The sequence below is a fragment of the Schistocerca cancellata genome, chromosome 7 (genome assembly GCF_023864275.1).
Source record: "Schistocerca cancellata isolate TAMUIC-IGC-003103 chromosome 7, iqSchCanc2.1, whole genome shotgun sequence".
Lineage (NCBI taxonomy): Eukaryota > Metazoa > Arthropoda > Insecta > Orthoptera > Acrididae > Schistocerca > Schistocerca cancellata.
This window is the reverse complement of record NC_064632.1, coordinates 226,186,232-226,203,487: the sequence shown is the minus strand read 5'-3', so window position 1 is coordinate 226,203,487 and position 17,256 is coordinate 226,186,232. Positions and strand designations below refer to the sequence as shown.

The window sequence follows — 17,256 nt, the reverse complement described above, 5'->3', positions numbered from 1 at the left end:
GCATCACAATAGACGTGTCGGCCATGGGCGGCTAAGCTGTATGGAAGGGTCTTCTTGGTGTGGAATGGGTGGCAGCTGTCGAAGTGGAGGTATTGCTGATGGTTGTGCTACATTCTACGGGGTCATGACAATCAACAAGCTCTCTGTCTGCATGAATGGCCAACGGCACACTGTGGCCAAGAAAACCACCTCAATGCTGAGAATGCCATACAACATGAAGTTCTTCATTTCAATGGTTTTTCCACAGCCTGTGCCATCTGGATCCTTACCACCAACTTCTGCTTTTCTGAATGCCACAGGCAGGAACTCTCCCTACAATATATCACATTTCTGTAACCCTCCTGACTTCAAACTTAAATCACCCACATAGCCCCTTCCCTCTTCCCATTCCAGCACTAAACAGCCCTCTATTCTACCAACTCACCAATAGTCTTTCTATTTCTCTCTTTTTTCACTACCCCCTTCTGTCACCCTCCCCCGTCAGCCCACCATTTAATCTCCCAACTGCACCTACCTCCCCCGGTATCCTTCCCCCTCACCACCCAGCCTCCTCCTCACCACCTGGCTGACTCTCCCATCACGTGCTGCTGCTTGCAGTCTGGTTTCAGCTGCCAGGGACTGTGGTCATGTGTGCGTGAGTTGGGTTTGCGTTTGTGCATGTATGTTGTGTATTTTTAACAAAGTCCTTGTTGGCCGGAAGCTCACTTTCTGACAGTCTTTTTGTTGCGCCTTTCTGCAACTTAGAATCTCTGCTGTGTGGGAGAGGCAACCATCCTTTTCATAATATTGTTACATTCCATAAAGGACTATGTCTGATAGCTAAGAGAGCCAATAGTCAAAACTTCTACTACAGTTATCAGCCAGAAAAGCTGTGTGAACAGAAAGTACTTCTGCAATTTATAAGGAAACAACACAAGGATTAATCAGTATTATCACAGAAAATAAATATGAATACATAATAATAATGAGCAGATATATTCACTACAATGTAAATAAAGAAAACTAAAATGCTACTTTTCATATTAATGCAAACTGTGTTGGAAACATCAGCAATGGTAGTACAAAAATTTTTTTAAAAAATTTCAAGAAATACTTTTCTATGGGTCTAATACAGGAAAAAGTGGTGAAAAATGCTATTGCTTGAAACTACTGTGTCACAGTCTATTTCATTCATTTATTTTTAATTCATAAATAATGTTCCAGAACGCAGACACAAAGGAGGTCCTTCAGGAATGAGGACCAGATCGAGTTACACATTAACAGGTAGAGACAGCCACTGAAGCAGACTCAGTTATGTGTTGTTGTTGTTGTTGTTGTTGTGGCCTTCAATCTCATGACTGGTTTAATACAGCTCTCCCCACTACTCTATCCGGTGCCGGTCTCTGAATAACTACTGCAATCCACATCCATTCGACCTTGCTTACTGTAGTCACCTCTTCTTCTTCCTCACCAATTTTTAACCTCCATATTTCCCTCCAATAATAAATTGACAATTCCTTGGTGCCTCAGAATATGCCCAATCAACCATTCCCTTCTTTTAGTCAAGTTACACCATAAATTTATTTTCTCCTCAGTTTTATTCAATACCTCCTCATTTTTATGTGATCTACCCACCTAATCTTCAGCATTCTTCTGTAGTGCCACATTTCAAAAACTTTCTTGAAATGCTGGGGCTCTCTTTTTCCTTTCAAAAGACATATTTTCTTCTATTTATAATCTAAAAGTAACACCACAGTTATCAGCGTGAGTCAGTCAGTACTAGTCATGATAAACTGTTAGTATTCAGCTTTTGAGGAAATATAGTTTGACTTATTTAATGACTGCAAAGATTGACATATGTGTGTGTGTGTGTGTGTGTGTGTGTGTGTGTGTGTGTGTGTGTGTGAGAGAGAGAGAGAGAGGCGGGAGGGGGGGGGGGCTGTGAAGTCAGCACAAGATTTAAATACTTCAACTGAAATACCAGGAGGAGTTAATGCTTTTCAGTGTCCTCATAATTTTTGTGATCTCTCTAACAGTTGATTTGGAGAAAAGCGTGTCTGTTCGCAAAGTATCCAATGTCTTGATGGTCCAATTTTTGTCTATGTTTTCAGCTATTTTCAGGAAGAATTCGTTAAGTTTAGTGGCCAATGATTTGAATTTCAGATCAGCCGCCACACTGTCATTAGTTAATTGATCATTTAATTAATGAAAAACCATTCCAGTTGGTAATGAGAACTTAAGTCCTTGACTGTTTTCGGCCTTTACACCAGGTCATTTTCACAGAGATCTGAAAAATATGCTGTAAAGAGGCAATGTCAAACCGGTTGTGGACTTCATAACATTCTTATTAGCAACTAGAGCAGATTTTTATTAATTGAACTTACAGTAGCAGAATTAGCACCATCAGAACATGGAGAAACTAATAAAGATCTTCATTTGCCTGGCTAAGTTTATTAGTTTCATGCTCAGTATTGTTCCAAATTGTCTTTGCATTGATCTTGGAAATACTTGTGTATGGTCTTTGCTTTTTTGATAATACGGAATCCACGGAGGAGTCTATTTCTCCACAGAATTTTTTAATTCTTTGAATTACTCTACATTCAATTTCTATAGTTCTGAAAATTTCAGAATCTTTTTTTATCTTGTGGCGACTGATATTATTAAGAACATATTTATTACCAGTCTCTGAGCCAATTTTAAAATGCACCACTATAGCCAATATTTTGTATATTTATAACTAGCTTCAAATCTATAGATTACTCTGCACTACAGAAACGTTGCATATTTAACTGAACCAATTCCAGTTTTGTGTGACATTTCAATAGATACCTATTGTACCTAAAGTGTGTGTTAAGATTTGTTTTCTAATTCTATCAAGCACCATAAACTATTTGAATTTATGTCAAAATTATGCAACTACGTCACTCTCACACTGATACAAACCTCATTCACAATCAATGATTTTGCTTCTGCTGAACTCAACATGCTTTTATTAATTGCTGCACACAATTTCACTACTCAAATACTGCATTAGGATATGGTGTGCATGCAACAATGCATCTATTCCTTGGCAGCTCTGTACACAAAATATTTCATTGAATTTATGATCAGACAATATGTTAAATAAATACTTGAATAATTTAACTGATACAACACAATTATGTCCCTTTTCCTATAGTCAGATCTTACTGAGATACATACTTTTTAGCTGTAGAATAGATTCATGATGACTACTAATTATAAAAGCAGAAGACCATACTGAAGTCACAATCCACATTTTCAAACAACCAAATCACAGGAAAATTTGTGTTTTCTTACATAATAGCACGCAAGCAAAGAACAACAAAATATAACAACATTGTTTCTACAGAACAAATAAACAAGCTTCATAGCCTGCATAAAACACACACCAACCAGCAAGATAATATGTCTTATACATCAAACACAGCCTATTTGCCAGTACACGAAGAGGTTAAGATTACAGTCATTGTTGAGAGTGATGGATGTTTGTCTTGAATCAGAAGTTGCCATCATCTTTTTCTGTAAGCTTCTTCATATTTCTCCACAAGTGGTCATTTATACACATTGGTATGGGATCTTCTTAGGATTATATGATTTTATCTTCGTGTTATGTAACTTGAAATATTATTGCCTGGACCCATTTAACCATAAATTTCCTCAACATGAATTACTTGCATTTGTAATTTCAACTCATGCATGCACACAGAAACATTACTTCCTTTAAAGAATGGTAAAATTATCTCTTTGTGAAAGAGAAATTATTCCTTCTGGATGTAAAGCTGTTTAAGACATTACTAATACAAATACTGAAGTCTCAAGGTGCTTCACAAAACAAAACTTGGAAGCATCTAAAACCGCCGTAATTGTCATGTTCTTCTCCTTTTGTATGGGGGAGGAGTAGGTGCGCTGATTGGACTCGATGACTTGCTGGAACTTACATCATCCGGCTTCAGAGCACCCCTTGTTGAACGCTTGCTGCTGCTGCTACTGCTACCACTACCACCTCCACCAGTGCCACTCCCACTGTTTGCTCCACCACCCCCACCACTGCTACTGTTCCCAACACCACTAGCAATACGTTTTGGGGTATCTTCCTGTCTATGTTCGTGTGAGTCCTTGGAGCGTTCTTTCTTTATGGAAGACGTGGCTACAGTATCATCCTTTTCTATATCATCTTTCTTACTCTCCCTTCTTTCTTTTGTGCTTGTTCGGTGTACCTTATGTGACCTGACATCTTTACTCTCCAAAGATTCTACCTTAATTTCTTTCGGTGTTTCCCTAACTTCCTTCTTGTTTTCCTTTTTTCCATCTTTACTGTCTTTACTTTCTCTTCTAAAGTCTTTGTCTTTGCTGATTTTCTTGGGTTCCTTTGTATGTTCCTTGGACTCCCTCTTTATTTCCTTGAATGTGTCTTTGATTTCTTTTCCTTCTTTTTTCGCAACAGGTTCCTTTACCTCTTTGTTGTTCACTTCCTTTTTAATCACATCTTTCACAGCTTTTGGCTCTTTCTTGACCTCATTATCCGTGGATGATTGTTCCATACTAGAGCCCGAGTTCACTTTTTCTTCCATCAAATCACCAAACTCTGTTTCAGGAAGACAAAAGTCCTTATCATCATTAGGAAAGGGCAGGTTCTCGGTGTCATCCTTGAAAGATAAAAGGAAGATATGATGAGAAAAGAAACAGTGGCATCAAAAGTATGTACAAAAGAAAATAGCAGAACAAAGTTTCCAACAAAAAATATAAGTAATGTCAATGTTATAAGTAATCTAAAATAACATATTTTTCAAACCAAAGTAAGAGCACTATTCCAATGATCAAGCACCGATAGTGATGTGAAATATTGACACTGGCTTTGGACACAAGCATTATTACTTCATATGAAAATGAGAAAAGTCAGGAAATTTTAAGGTACTAGAAAGGAAAGGTTGAAGTTTAACGTGTCACTTACATCACCGCCATTAGAGATAGAATGTTATCTTAACTGGAGACAGATTAGGGGAGGGCAGTTGCATCTACTGTGAACTCTCCACAGGACCTTTTCCAGCATCACCTCAAATGATTTAGGTATACACAAAGATACCTTAATTAAGCAGTCAGTAGGGTGTTTCTCCTTCTGAGAATACAGATGGTGATGTTTTTTCAAAAACCAATGGTTATTGGGGGCTCATTAAAATATTCTGAGAAGAGAATGTGCTGCTTTGAAATTTCTTGGGATTAAAACTGTATGCCAGACTGGGACTGGACCCAGAAATTTGATACTTGTGGATAAGATTAAATGAGCTACCCCGGCATGACTCTCCATCTGTCCTCACAGCTGCTATCTCTCACTCCTACTTTCCATATCTCATGAACACTCTCACATACCTTGCTGGAACAGGGCTCCTGGAAAAAGAATATTGTGGAGAAATGGCTTATTCACAGCCCACATTTTTTCTGCAGTATTCTTTCTTCCAGGAGTGTTGTTCCAGCAAGGTACGAAAGACAGTTTCTATGAGGTATGTAAAATAAGACTGATGTCTAGCAGAAGTGAAGCTTTGAGGATGGGTTGTGTCTTATTTGGGAAATAAATGGGTTAGAGCCTTGCCCACAGACAGCAAGGTTTTGGATCATAGCCTTAGTGCAGCACACAGCTTTAATCCCTGTAAAATACACCAAGACAAAGAAAGAAAGAAAGAAAGAAAGAAAGATGCAGCATGAAGGAATTATCCAAATGAGATGGAAATCAATAGATGTGATCTACATGTACATACAAGCAAACGATTACAATTTTAGAAAAACTGAGTTATTTATTCAAGAGAAAGAGCTTCACAAATTAAGCAAGTCAATAACATGTGAGTCCAGCACTGGCTCCTGTGCAAGCAGTTATCCTGCTTGGCATCAATTAGTAGAGTTGTTGGATGTCCTCCTGAAGCATATCGTGCCAAATTCATCAAAATCATGAAATGGTTGGAGGGCCTTGCCCATAACGCTTTACATTTTCTAAATTGGGGAGAGATCCGGCAATCCTGCTGGCCAAGGTCAGGTTTGGCAAGCACAAAGACAAGCAGCAGAAACTCTCACCGTGTGCAGGCAGGCATTATCTTACTGAAATGTAAGCCCAGGATGGCTCTCCATGAAGGGGGGAAGGGGTGGAGGTGGAGCGGGGGGAGGGGTCAGGGCATAGAGTATCACCAATGTACTGCTGTGTTGTAATGATGCCACAGGTGACAGCTAAAGTGTCCTTGCTGTAAAAACGAAATGTACATCAGACCATCACTCATTTCTGTATGGTACGTGACAGTCAGGTTAGTATCCCACCGCTGTCTGGGATGTCTCCAGACAAGTCTTCAGCCTGGAATGTCATTGAGTGGAGTAAAATAGTCTTCAGTGAGAAGTCCCACTTTGAAATGAGCGCTGATGAATAGTAAAGATGTGTCTGGAAATGCCTGACGTGCTTGGAGATGCCCCAGACAGCAGTGGCATACCAACCTGACCATACAGACTGACAACCAGGAGTGATGGTCTGGGGTGCCATTTAGTTTCACAGGAAGATCCCTTTGATGGTCATCCACAGCACCTTCACAGCACAGTGATTTGTCAATGATCTTCTACACTCCTTTTTGTTTATCTTCATAGCAAGCCATCCTGGGGTACATTTCAGCAAGATATTGCCTGCCCGTACATGATGGGAGTTTTTACTGTTTGCCTTTGTGCTTGCCAAAACCCAGAAAGGTCACCGGATCTCTCCCCAATTGGTCACATTTGGGGTGTTATGTGTAAAGTCCTCCAACCAGCCTGATTTTAATTATCTAATGCACTTATTAGGCAGAATTTGTCATTATATCCCTCAGGAGGGAATCCAACAACTATTATCAATCAATGCCAAGCCAAACTGCTTGCACAAGGGCCAGAGATGGACCAACACATTATTGACTTGCTCAATCTGTGTAGCTCTTTCCCTTGAATAAATCACCCATTTTTTCAATTTTTCTGAAATTGTAATTTGTTTGTCTGTACATGCACATCACTTCTACTGATATCCATCCCATCTGGATAAATCCTTTGTGATGTGTCAGTTTTTTTTATATAATTTTTTTATTTTCTTCGAGTTCATCGCAAAACGAAATCCCATTTATATTTACATCCACACTCTGGCAATCTCACTAATATTAACACTCAATCTTTATGGCATAAAATTAAAAATTATCAACAAAAATGTTGTGTTCATTCAGTAATATGAATGCTATTGCATACAGACAGGTCCTGTTGCTGGAGAAAGCAACTCCAGATTTTTCCTTAAATATAACTCTTTAGCCACTTTACTTTTTTTCCAGTCAATGCGGTGTTTGCTTGGGTTAAGCATGAGTTTATCCCACCTCATCCTAGCAAAGGCTTTCTCCCAAATTAATGAAAATAGCATTAACTCCTTATTCTTTTCAATGTACCTTTCTCCTAGGACTTTTAGTAAGCCTACAGCATCTCTTGTGGCTACCCCTTTTCTGAAACCACATGCTCTTCACCCATGAAGCTATTCAGATTGCTATATATCCTTCTGTTTACCACTCTCAGTACAACAATGGTCGCATGTGGTGTCAGACTTAAAGTTTTATATTCCTTACATTTTCTTATGTTGTTTTTCTTTCGGACGGTACCAAGATCAAAGTTGTTAGGCCACTCTCCATTTCAGTATATTCCCCTACTTATTTCTAACAGCTATTCCATTCCTTTTTCATCGAAGGTTTTACATATTTCTGCAGGCAATACAGCAAGCAATGTGTCTTTCCCATTTTTCCACTTCCTTACGAGTTAACTCCAACTCACTCAAATAGAATGTTGTTGCCCTACCTACTTCCAGTTCAAATTGCTCTGCCTTTTGTCTTCACTGTATTCATATAACAAGATGACATATTCTTTCCATCTCTCCTTTACTTTGTGAGGTTCATTAACCATCCTACAATCCTCCTTTTCTATCGCCACGACCCTCTTTCATCTCTCCTTTTCACACATCAACCCCAATGCTTCTTTATAAACTAAGTAATACCTGTCATCTCTAACAAATCATTTGATGTTAATTTCTTCCCAATTCACTTCTATCTAGCTCAACCTATCAGCTTTCTTAATGCTATTATTTATGGTCTTATACATTCTTTTTCCCCCTCTTCAATATTTATAATTTTCACTTCCTTCTTTCCTCTACTTTACAAATCATTTTGTCTGTTATCCATACTTTCCCCATTCTCTCTAGGTTTTATTCATAGCACTTGTTCCAATAACTCTTTAAAGTTTTTCAGTCTATCAAAAATATTGCCTGGCTCACTGATTCTCAGTCTTCCCGTAAGTAATCTTTTACTTCAGGTTTTCCCTCTTTCTTTATTGTTTGTAAATTTAATGTTACCCTTTTTGTACCTTCCTAGACCATCTTTAGAATAATATGTAGCTTTCTAATAGCTAGATTGTGTTCTGAGCAGATATCTGCTTCTTGGTAACTTTTAGCATTTCTCAAGCTATTTGTAGACCTCTGTTGGTTTCATAAACAGTCATTGAGTTTTGATTTCCAAGTTTACCTCCTACTTGTGTGGTGCTCTAACAAGGTGCCTCCTACCATGAGATCGTTCCTTTTATAGAAGTTTACTAACACCTATCCCTTGTTGTTCCTCCAGCCACAACTGTCACTCCAGAAGAAATTTGCCCTCTCTCTTACCTCGCACTCAACTGCATTTTTGTTTCCCATAACTATTATGCATGCTCCTATTTCCTCCTCTTCCATTACTTTCCCTATCTACTCATAGCACTCCTCTAACTCTTTGTCAGGATGTCAATTAACTTTCAGTCTTTCATTTACACTCAAACTCTTATGACATTTCCATTTATTTTCTCGACTATTAGTATTCCAACTCTTATAAGTAGCAAAACTTACTTTCTCCACCAGTTCCCCACCTTGCTTTACTCGTACCAAGTACAACCCGTTTGTTTTTGTCCATTTCTTTTTTTATTTGCCTTGTTCTAGAAGTGTCAGCACATTCCATGTTCCAACCATTATGGTTTTTCCTTTCCTTCCTTTTCCTCTATCCCCCCCCCCCCTTTTCACTCTCAGTATATAACCTTGGTAAATTCCCCTCTGGGAGATCTGAGTAAGTGAAAATTTTAGCTCTGGAATCTTTTATACAAAGGTTCATGTTATGTACGTCTAATAAAAAAGTAGTGTGGCAACTCCTCACTTCTTTCCACATAGGCAGGAAGAGTGCTCCAGCTAGCTTCTGATGCTCATTCTGGGTCAGATGCTGTTTGCAGTCACCCACTCTAGATAAGACACTGCAATTCTTGCAATCCTGCAATGCTCTACACTTACATGTACATCTATACTTCACAAGCTATTTTATGGTGTGTGGTGGGGGTTATTTGGGTGCCAATGACACTTCCCCCTCTCCTGTTGCAGTTGTGAATTGTCTACTCAAAAAATGATAGTTCGTAAGCCTTTACAAGAGCTCAAATATCTCTATAATCTTGGCTGCATGGTCTTCTTCAAGATATGTAGGAGGAAGCAACACATTGTTTGACTCTTCCACAAATTTTAAATAATGTACAATGTGTCTTTTGTAGAGCCTGCCACAGGAGTTGGCTGAGCATCCCTGTGACTTTTTCTTGCTTACTAAACAAACCTGTGACAAAACACACTGCTTGTCTTTAGATATTTTCTATTTCTTCTATCAGCGCTGTTTGGTAAGGGTCCCTGCCTGACAAGCAATACTTAAGTACTGGCTGAATGCACATTTTATACGCTACCTACACATGACTCCCAATTTGGCATATGCCCTCCCTGCAATCATTCCACTTGGAATCACTCTGAACTCATACACCCACATATTTAATTGATGTGACAGCTTCCAGTGACTGTTCAGTAATTGTGTAATCACGCAATAATGTGTAATCCTGCCTCTTCATGTGCAATACATTACATTTGGTTATATTGAAGGTCAACTGGTAATCCCTGTGTCACACATCAATCCTCCATGCTCTTACTACATTTCACCACAATTTTTCAGCACCGTGACACTTCTCTGTACATAACAGCATCACCTGATGATAACATTGTGGAGCTTCCCATGTTATGTACTACATCATTTCTACATACTGTGAATAGTAATGGTCCTGTCACACGTCCCTGGGGTGCAACCAACATACTTTTAAATCTGTAGATTGCTCTCCATTAAGAATACTGCTTCCTTTGCCCTGTCAACAATACAATACTGTTGAAGCAATGAAAAGTTCTTGGAGAATGGTCCTTTGGTCTGAAGATGAACACTTGCTGGTCAAAACTGGTTATGGCACTGAAAATGCTACTTGATTGTGCCATCAAAAAATATACAAAACTAATACAACAGATGGCTCAGAAGCATACTCATGCTGCAACTACATCAGATCTAATGACAAATACACATGACCTCTTTAAAATGTCTGCTTGGAAACTCGTAGTAATGACCACGAGGCAGCTGTGACTAAAAGATGAAGACATTGTTACATGTTCTTCAAACTAGACAAAGAGGCAATAACATCATAACTCAATTACGAACTTAAAACATTCAGGTCTCACCAGGAACATTTAGAGTGAGTGTGGTAGGAGTTTAGAAGAACAGGTGACCAAGCACTGGATAGATACCTGCATGTGTCTAGTGGAACAGTTTTGTGATGGAAGGGACAGTCCATTGTATACAGTCTCTGTAAAGATACTTCTAGAGACACAGTGGCTACCGCACAACACGTGTAAAACAAAGCATAAGAGTATAAACAGGGAAATGGTAACCAAAATGCATCTGGCTGTCAGAAGGGCAATGCACGGAGCTTTCAACAACTATAATAGAAGAAGCACATTGAAAGACTTCTCATGAAACCCAAATAAATTCTGGTTAAATGTAAAAGGCATCAGTGATACTAAAGTTAATGTCAAGACAGTCACTTATAACACAGGAACTGAAACTGAGGAAAGCAAAGCAAATGCAAAAGTACTAAACTTTGTTTCAAAATGTTTCTTCACAAAGAAAAATCAAGAAGTGTACCACAGTTTAACTCTCTCAGAGTAAAAAAGAAGAGTGAGACAGACAGTGTCATTGGCACTGAGAAACAGCTGAAGTTGCCAAAATTGAACAAAACTCAAGCTTGATGGAAACCCTATCACATTCTACACCAAATTTGCACCTGCAGGTGAGTAGCCCCTCTTAAAAATAGTATACCATAGATCTCTTTAACTAAAAACTTTTCCCATTATTTGTCTATAACGTCAGCATAAGTGATCCACAAAACTACTATCCCATACCATTGACAATCATCTGTTGTAGACTTTTACACCGTATGATGAGCTCAAATGGGTATTTGAATATAATTACTTCCTCCATTCCAAGCATCAAGGATTTGAAAACACTGATTATGTGAAAACCAGCCTGCACCATTCTTACATGACATACTGAAAGCCTTTAATCAAAGCAGTCAGTAGATGTAGTATTTCTTGATTTCCGGAAAGCATTTAACTCAGTAAAACACCAACCGTTACTGACAAAATTACGATCAATCGGGGTAGCAAGTAAAATTTGTGAGCGGATTGTGGATTTCTTTGTCAGGAGAATGTGGCAAGTTACCTTGGATGGAGAGCCATCAACTAATGCAAAAGTAACTTTCAGTATGCCCAAGGGACCATTCATGTTCATGTGGTATGTTAGTGACCAGGCAGACAATATTAATAGTCAACTCAGATTTTTTGTGGATGAAGCAGTTATCTATAAGGAAGTACTGTCTGAAAAAAAGCTACACAAATATTTAGTCAGATCTTCGTAACATTCTGTAGTGATGCAATGAGTGGCAATTTTCTTCAAACATTAAAAGTAAGAAATGTAAAATTTTCCAGCTGACAAAACAAAATGTAACTTATCATCTGTTGACTACAATGAGTCACAACTGGAACCTGTCAAGTAATACAAATACATGCGGGTAACAGTTTGAGAAGATATAAAGCAGAACATTCACACAGCTCAGTGGTAGGTAAACTAAGTGCCAGACCTCAGTTCATTGGCAGGATACTGCAAAAATACGATCTATCTACAAAGGAGATTGCTTACAAAACATTCACATGACCCAGCCTAGGCTTTTGCTCAAGTGTACAGGACACACAATAAATAGGACTGACGGGAGAGTTTGGACCTATACAAAGAAGGATGGCATGAAAGGTCACAGGTTTGTGAGGGCCATCTCTGAGACGGTGGAAAACCTGAACTGGCACAGACTTGGAAGACAAATCCAGCCTGTGAAAACCTACATACAAAGTTTAAATGTAATAGGAAGAAGCCTTTTAATACAGTATTGGCTTCTCATTGGCTCTAGAATAATGACAACTGTGTCCTACAACCTCTCTTCAGTTTATTCTGCAAGTGGCCTCTATAACCAATCTACAGCAGTAGTTCTCTGTAAGATCTGACAATGTTATCTAACAATTAAATCATATATTACATTTTGAAGTTAGGCAGTGCCAGTCAGTTAATTTTCACGAAGTTAATCACTGGTTGAAGCGACAAATGCCATAAACAACATGGCGACAACAACGAAATGTTCTTGGCAATTTAAAAGTCTAAGCTATAGATCAGTCTGTCACCGCAACCAGGTATTTTTAGTATCACATTTGTTGGCTTTGCCAACTCACAACTAAACTATTATTTTCCAGTCTAAACTATACCTCACGCTAAGCTACAGATCAATGTGTCACCACAACCTGTTTTCTTTTGCTATCACATTTATTGGCTTCATCAGCAAACAACAAAACTATGAATATGTGCACCAACAGATGATGGGACAGCAGCCATTGACATTACATCACTGGCCAAAACTGATGACAAGTACCAAAAATTTCTTCTTGACCCCTGCATTGTTACCTGTGACCTAGAGGACATTATTCCCTGTAAAATCTCTGACAGAATGTTCAGTGCTGCACGAGTCCACTAATAGCATGTTGAACTATCTATACTGACTCAGCATGACAGTAACCATCTCTATAATGTTTACGTAATGTGCAAATACTTGTACATGCTCAGACATGGAGCTTGGTGTCACACAGACTATATTCTATGAGATTTTAAGAGACTTTGTCTCCTACTGTATTCACTGTAAAGTACATTGAATATTTGTACACATACTGAATAACTACTGCAGAAAGACAGTGACTACGCAATACACCAGAAGAAAACCTCAATTTATGCTGTGGACACACTGAAATTGATGACTGTGATTACTCAGTTTAGATCTTAACAATAATAATCTTCAGACTGACATAGCATGCCATTCGACATCTTACAGCACATGAAAAAACATGCATTGTGAAAGAAAACTACTTTTTCTGATGGGGGATATTTTCTCAACATATACATTACTATGTGTTACATTTGCTGCTATGTCAGTTTTTGATCTGGAGACTGTTGTTAATAGATGAAAGTAGTAACAGTGAATGAATAAGATTAAAAAAAACCTGATAAGAAATATTTAATGCCCGCCATGCATTTTTCATAATAAATGTACTGTATAGCACCAACATACTATCAGGAGATTTGCCTGTTTTGTAATAAACCTTTACTGATTTTGCATTTCAATTTCATTTATTTGTTACGAAAACTGAGTTAAATGTCATGCAAACATAGGCATTGGGGTGTGTTACGGATCACCTGGTATTGCAACCTTTATTTCATATTCACAGTCCTCAGCTTTGCCAACTATCAACCAAATTCTATCTTACACAACATAGCCTAGACCTCAAGCTAAGCTATAGATCAGTCTGCAGTACAACAACCAAGGTCTTTAATTCCTCTTCCATGATTGGCAGTACATAACAAAGCCTCAATCATATATGTTCACAAGATTTCACCGACAGAAGATTCGGCAGAGCGCGCTCTCTCTCTCTCTCTCTCTCTCTCTCTCTCTCTCTCTCTCTCTCTCACACACACACACACACACACACACACACACACAGGGAGGTATAATATGAGGGAGAGAGAGAGAGATATGATTCTATTGCTATTTGGTTCATATCAAATAAGCATACATACCAAGGCCTGCATGTCATACATTGTGTCCAAATGATCCCATATAACTTTTGATGAAACGTCTTTATTCAGAGCATTTCTGAACTTCTCAAGGATGCAAGCCATCTGGAAGTGCTTGTTAACACCTGAATAATACACAAAATGAATTAATTGAAAGACGGAGCAGTGTAATTTGCCTAAGTTACAGTACTATCATTCATTAAAAAAGCGTATGGTTGCCAAACGACAAAAATATACAATTCCATTTCAATTGTTTACATATGTTTAGGTTAGGGAGAATAGATACGTTGATGACTGAGAAGGATGAAAACTACTCACCAACGGGTTTGTGGCCAATCATAGCATAAAATAACTGCACTTCTGTTTCAACATTCCATTCTATCTGCTCGGAAACTTCTTCTTTGTCTTTCACCACCATTTTTAATGCACTATCCGGCACTACAACACCAGCCTTCTGCTGCGAGTCGAATTTTGTATCGAAAGTACAATACTCGATTTAAAAAAGACAAACCTCGAACGCCAATTCAAATTTCACAGAAGACACCTGTAATATACGGCCAGCCGGCAGGTAAGTTTCATTTTAAATATTACTTTTCCTTTACTATTAGGATTATAGTGACGGAGAATATCCGTGAGTACCCGATGACATTTTTCAGTGCATCTGGATTATGTACTTAATCGTGCAATCGAAAAAATACAACACTGTTTATATTAAATAGTCAGTCACACGTGCATACCTTTACCTTGCAGGTGGTTCTTACCAACACCGTGCATCAAAATACCACAAACGAAGATAAAAGGGTGTAGCTGTTGTAATTTCAGTGCGATTATTAGGATAGTTGTCTGCAGTAGCGTCTTGTATAACTTTCAGGATAATTATTATTTTATTGTTGATTTTACTGTCTTGAAATATTTGCCCATCAATGTTTTGACATTCAGTGAAATAGTGTTGGAGAAAGGGAGGAAGCTTTATATTGTTTATTTTTGCAGCCTAGAGCCATGGAGCGGATATTTGAACGTAAAATAGGATATTTGTGTATGCTCTGCTGATCTGTCAATAACTATTCCAGATTGTGTGAACGTGTCATTGCAGAGACGTAATCTGTAACACCTTTTGAGTTGATTTCCAAGATTCGTTGAGGACATGTCGACGAAAGATGCGAAATAGCGTCCATTATACCAAATGTCACTTATTAGTTTTGCTCGTGTACGAAACTAAGCTTACAAACTGTAGGAGTGTAAGAGTAGAAAAGCTCATTACTGTACGAACGCTCCATAAACCTGAGATCGAACACATGCTCACAGTTTTCTACAGAACAGTGTTTAACAGCATTGTTTACTTAATGGGCAGTAATTTGAGAAAATTCAATGTCAAGAATGACAGTGGTTAACGTGATGGAAATTTGTCTTCGTGTCTTATCTGTTTCCAATATATTGTGCAAGGAATTTAGTGAAATCGCAACCGTGGTAGTATGAGGCAGATTTTAATTACATTTTAAATTCGTTAACAGCTCGAGCGACTGCATTACTGATGTAATTTTCCAATTATTAGAAAATAAAATTTGTGCAGGAGGGGATTACTGGAGTAAATTGTTGAGGATTCTGTGGACCAAAATCTTGAACCAAATTATTTGAGCTTTAGTACCATTCCGTTAATAGAGGGCTCTTTTTAAAAAATAATGCTTTGTGATTATGGTGTATTCAAAGTAATTTCCATTGATAATGAGACCTTTATTAATTTATTCAGGTTGAAAACAAGCAGCTACTACAATGATGTACCTTTTAATGTGCATAAAAGAGATAGATAGACTGCAACAAATAGTGTCATTTCTCAGTACAGTATGTTAAGGATGTGTGGAATAAATTATTTGCTAACTTATACTGTCATATTAGACTGCAAAAATCATGAATGATTTGGTGTTCACTCAGAAGATTGGTTTGATGCAGCTCCCTATGCTAATATAATTTGTTCAAATATATTTCCATATCTGAATTACTATATACTGCAACCTACTCTCATATTAACCTGTTTACTGTTTTCTCTCTGCAGTTTTACCAAACTAACTGTTCCTTTATGCTTTAAGAGATATCCTGTCAGCTGATCCCTCCTTTTATCTATCTTGTTCCACATACTCCTTTTCTCCTCAGTTTTTTTTTTAAAAAAAGAGAGGATAGGTGATTTTTAGATTACTATAGCTGCAGTGATTAACACCTCATGGAGCCATATTTGGTGCCATATGCCTATTTATTTTGTTTCTAACCTTTCTTGCATCAGAAAAAAATTTAGGAGCAATGATATTTAATATCTCCAGTTCTATAGTCACCAGAAACATTGTTGCAGGCATGCTCTTGAAAAATTTAGTTTTTGAAATGACATATTGGTTGTGGATCTTGTACACACTTTAGATTCCCTCCATGTGAAATTATCATAAAAATGTATATATATGCCACCTGTCAGTCCCATGTAAAAAAGCAATAGTCTTTCTTCATTTTTGTCTTTTATTTCTGATACATATTAAGTTTGTTGTGAGACTGACTTTGCTGTGTGGCAGTTGTCACTTAATCACAAATTTATTGTTAGTGAGAAAATGGTAGCTATGAATTTCAGTGTGTGTTGAGATGTGTGAAAAAAGATTCACACTGAATTGTTGAGTTATATTTTAGTGTACTATTTATCATAACCTAGACAATTTGATAATTTGGGATCTCCTCTGAGATATATGGATGCTCTAATGTCATCAGATTCAAAAAGAGAAAAATCTTTGCTTCAGTGAAGTAACAAACGGTTGTGAAATCTAGTTTGTGAACTCCTTTTCTTGGTTTATATGTCTGTCAACAGTGCTCCAGTTATTCTTGTTTTATTGAAAAGTAGAAGACACTTCTGTTATAGCAGTGTTGTATATTTCCTAGTACCCATCTTAGAAATGAACACTAAAATTGACTATAGATGAAACTATGAAATTACAATGAACGAATCACTGTAGTTTGTAAATGGCTTGCTTGGTTAGTTCTTCTGTCTAGTTCAAAATACGGCCAACACTACACTTAAGACTGATACATATGCAAATATTTTTATAAGTTTGAAGTAAGTAAATGTGGACCTGATAGATGATAGAAAAATTCGTTTTCCTTCATTTATGCTAAATGGGACGCATAACTTATTATTGTTATCACATACATTTTTGTAATTTCCTTTTTT

At 37.7% G+C, this 17,256-nt stretch overlaps 2 protein-coding genes across 3 annotated transcripts in view; one reads left to right on the top strand and one right to left on the bottom strand.

The window, feature by feature from the left end:
• Window positions 1-1,906: 1,906 nt before the first annotated feature.
• Window positions 1,907-15,526, bottom strand: LOC126091896 (uncharacterized). Of its 2 annotated transcripts, none has more exons than XM_049907193.1 (4): window positions 14,697-15,526; window positions 14,376-14,601; window positions 14,061-14,182; window positions 1,907-4,646 (listed from the first exon to the last, which is right to left on the bottom strand). In XM_049907193.1, the coding sequence occupies exons 2-4, from the start codon at window positions 14,473-14,475 to the stop codon at window positions 3,867-3,869; spliced, it is 1,002 nt and encodes a 333-aa protein (XP_049763150.1). In that variant the 5' UTR covers window positions 14,476-14,601; window positions 14,697-15,526; the 3' UTR covers window positions 1,907-3,866. The 2 variants fall into 2 exon arrangements, with proteins under 2 accessions (XP_049763150.1, XP_049763151.1); XM_049907194.1 differs by having other exon boundaries at window positions 14,795-15,526.
• The window catches only part of LOC126091895 (RNA-binding protein fusilli-like), a 1,039,987-nt gene continuing 1,037,306 nt past the window's right edge, over window positions 14,576-17,256 (top strand). The window contains exon 1 of the mRNA XM_049907191.1: window positions 14,576-14,625. The gene's annotated coding sequence lies outside the window, so the exon portion shown is untranslated. The remainder of the gene's footprint in view (window positions 14,626-17,256) is intronic.

Bases quoted from the DNA above. Each gene is read 5' to 3' on its own strand.
- LOC126091896 (XM_049907193.1), bottom strand. From the start codon at position 14,475: ATGGTGGTGAAAGACAAAGAAGAAGTTTCCGAGCAGATAGAATGGAAT. The intron at 14,183-14,375 runs GTGAGTAGTTTT...TGTATTATTCAG, and splicing joins GATTGGCCACAAACCCGTTG to GTGTTAACAAGCACTTCCAG. The intron at 4,647-14,060 runs GTATGTATGCTT...TTATCTTTCAAG, and splicing joins TGTATGACATGCAGGCCTTG to GATGACACCGAGAACCTGCC.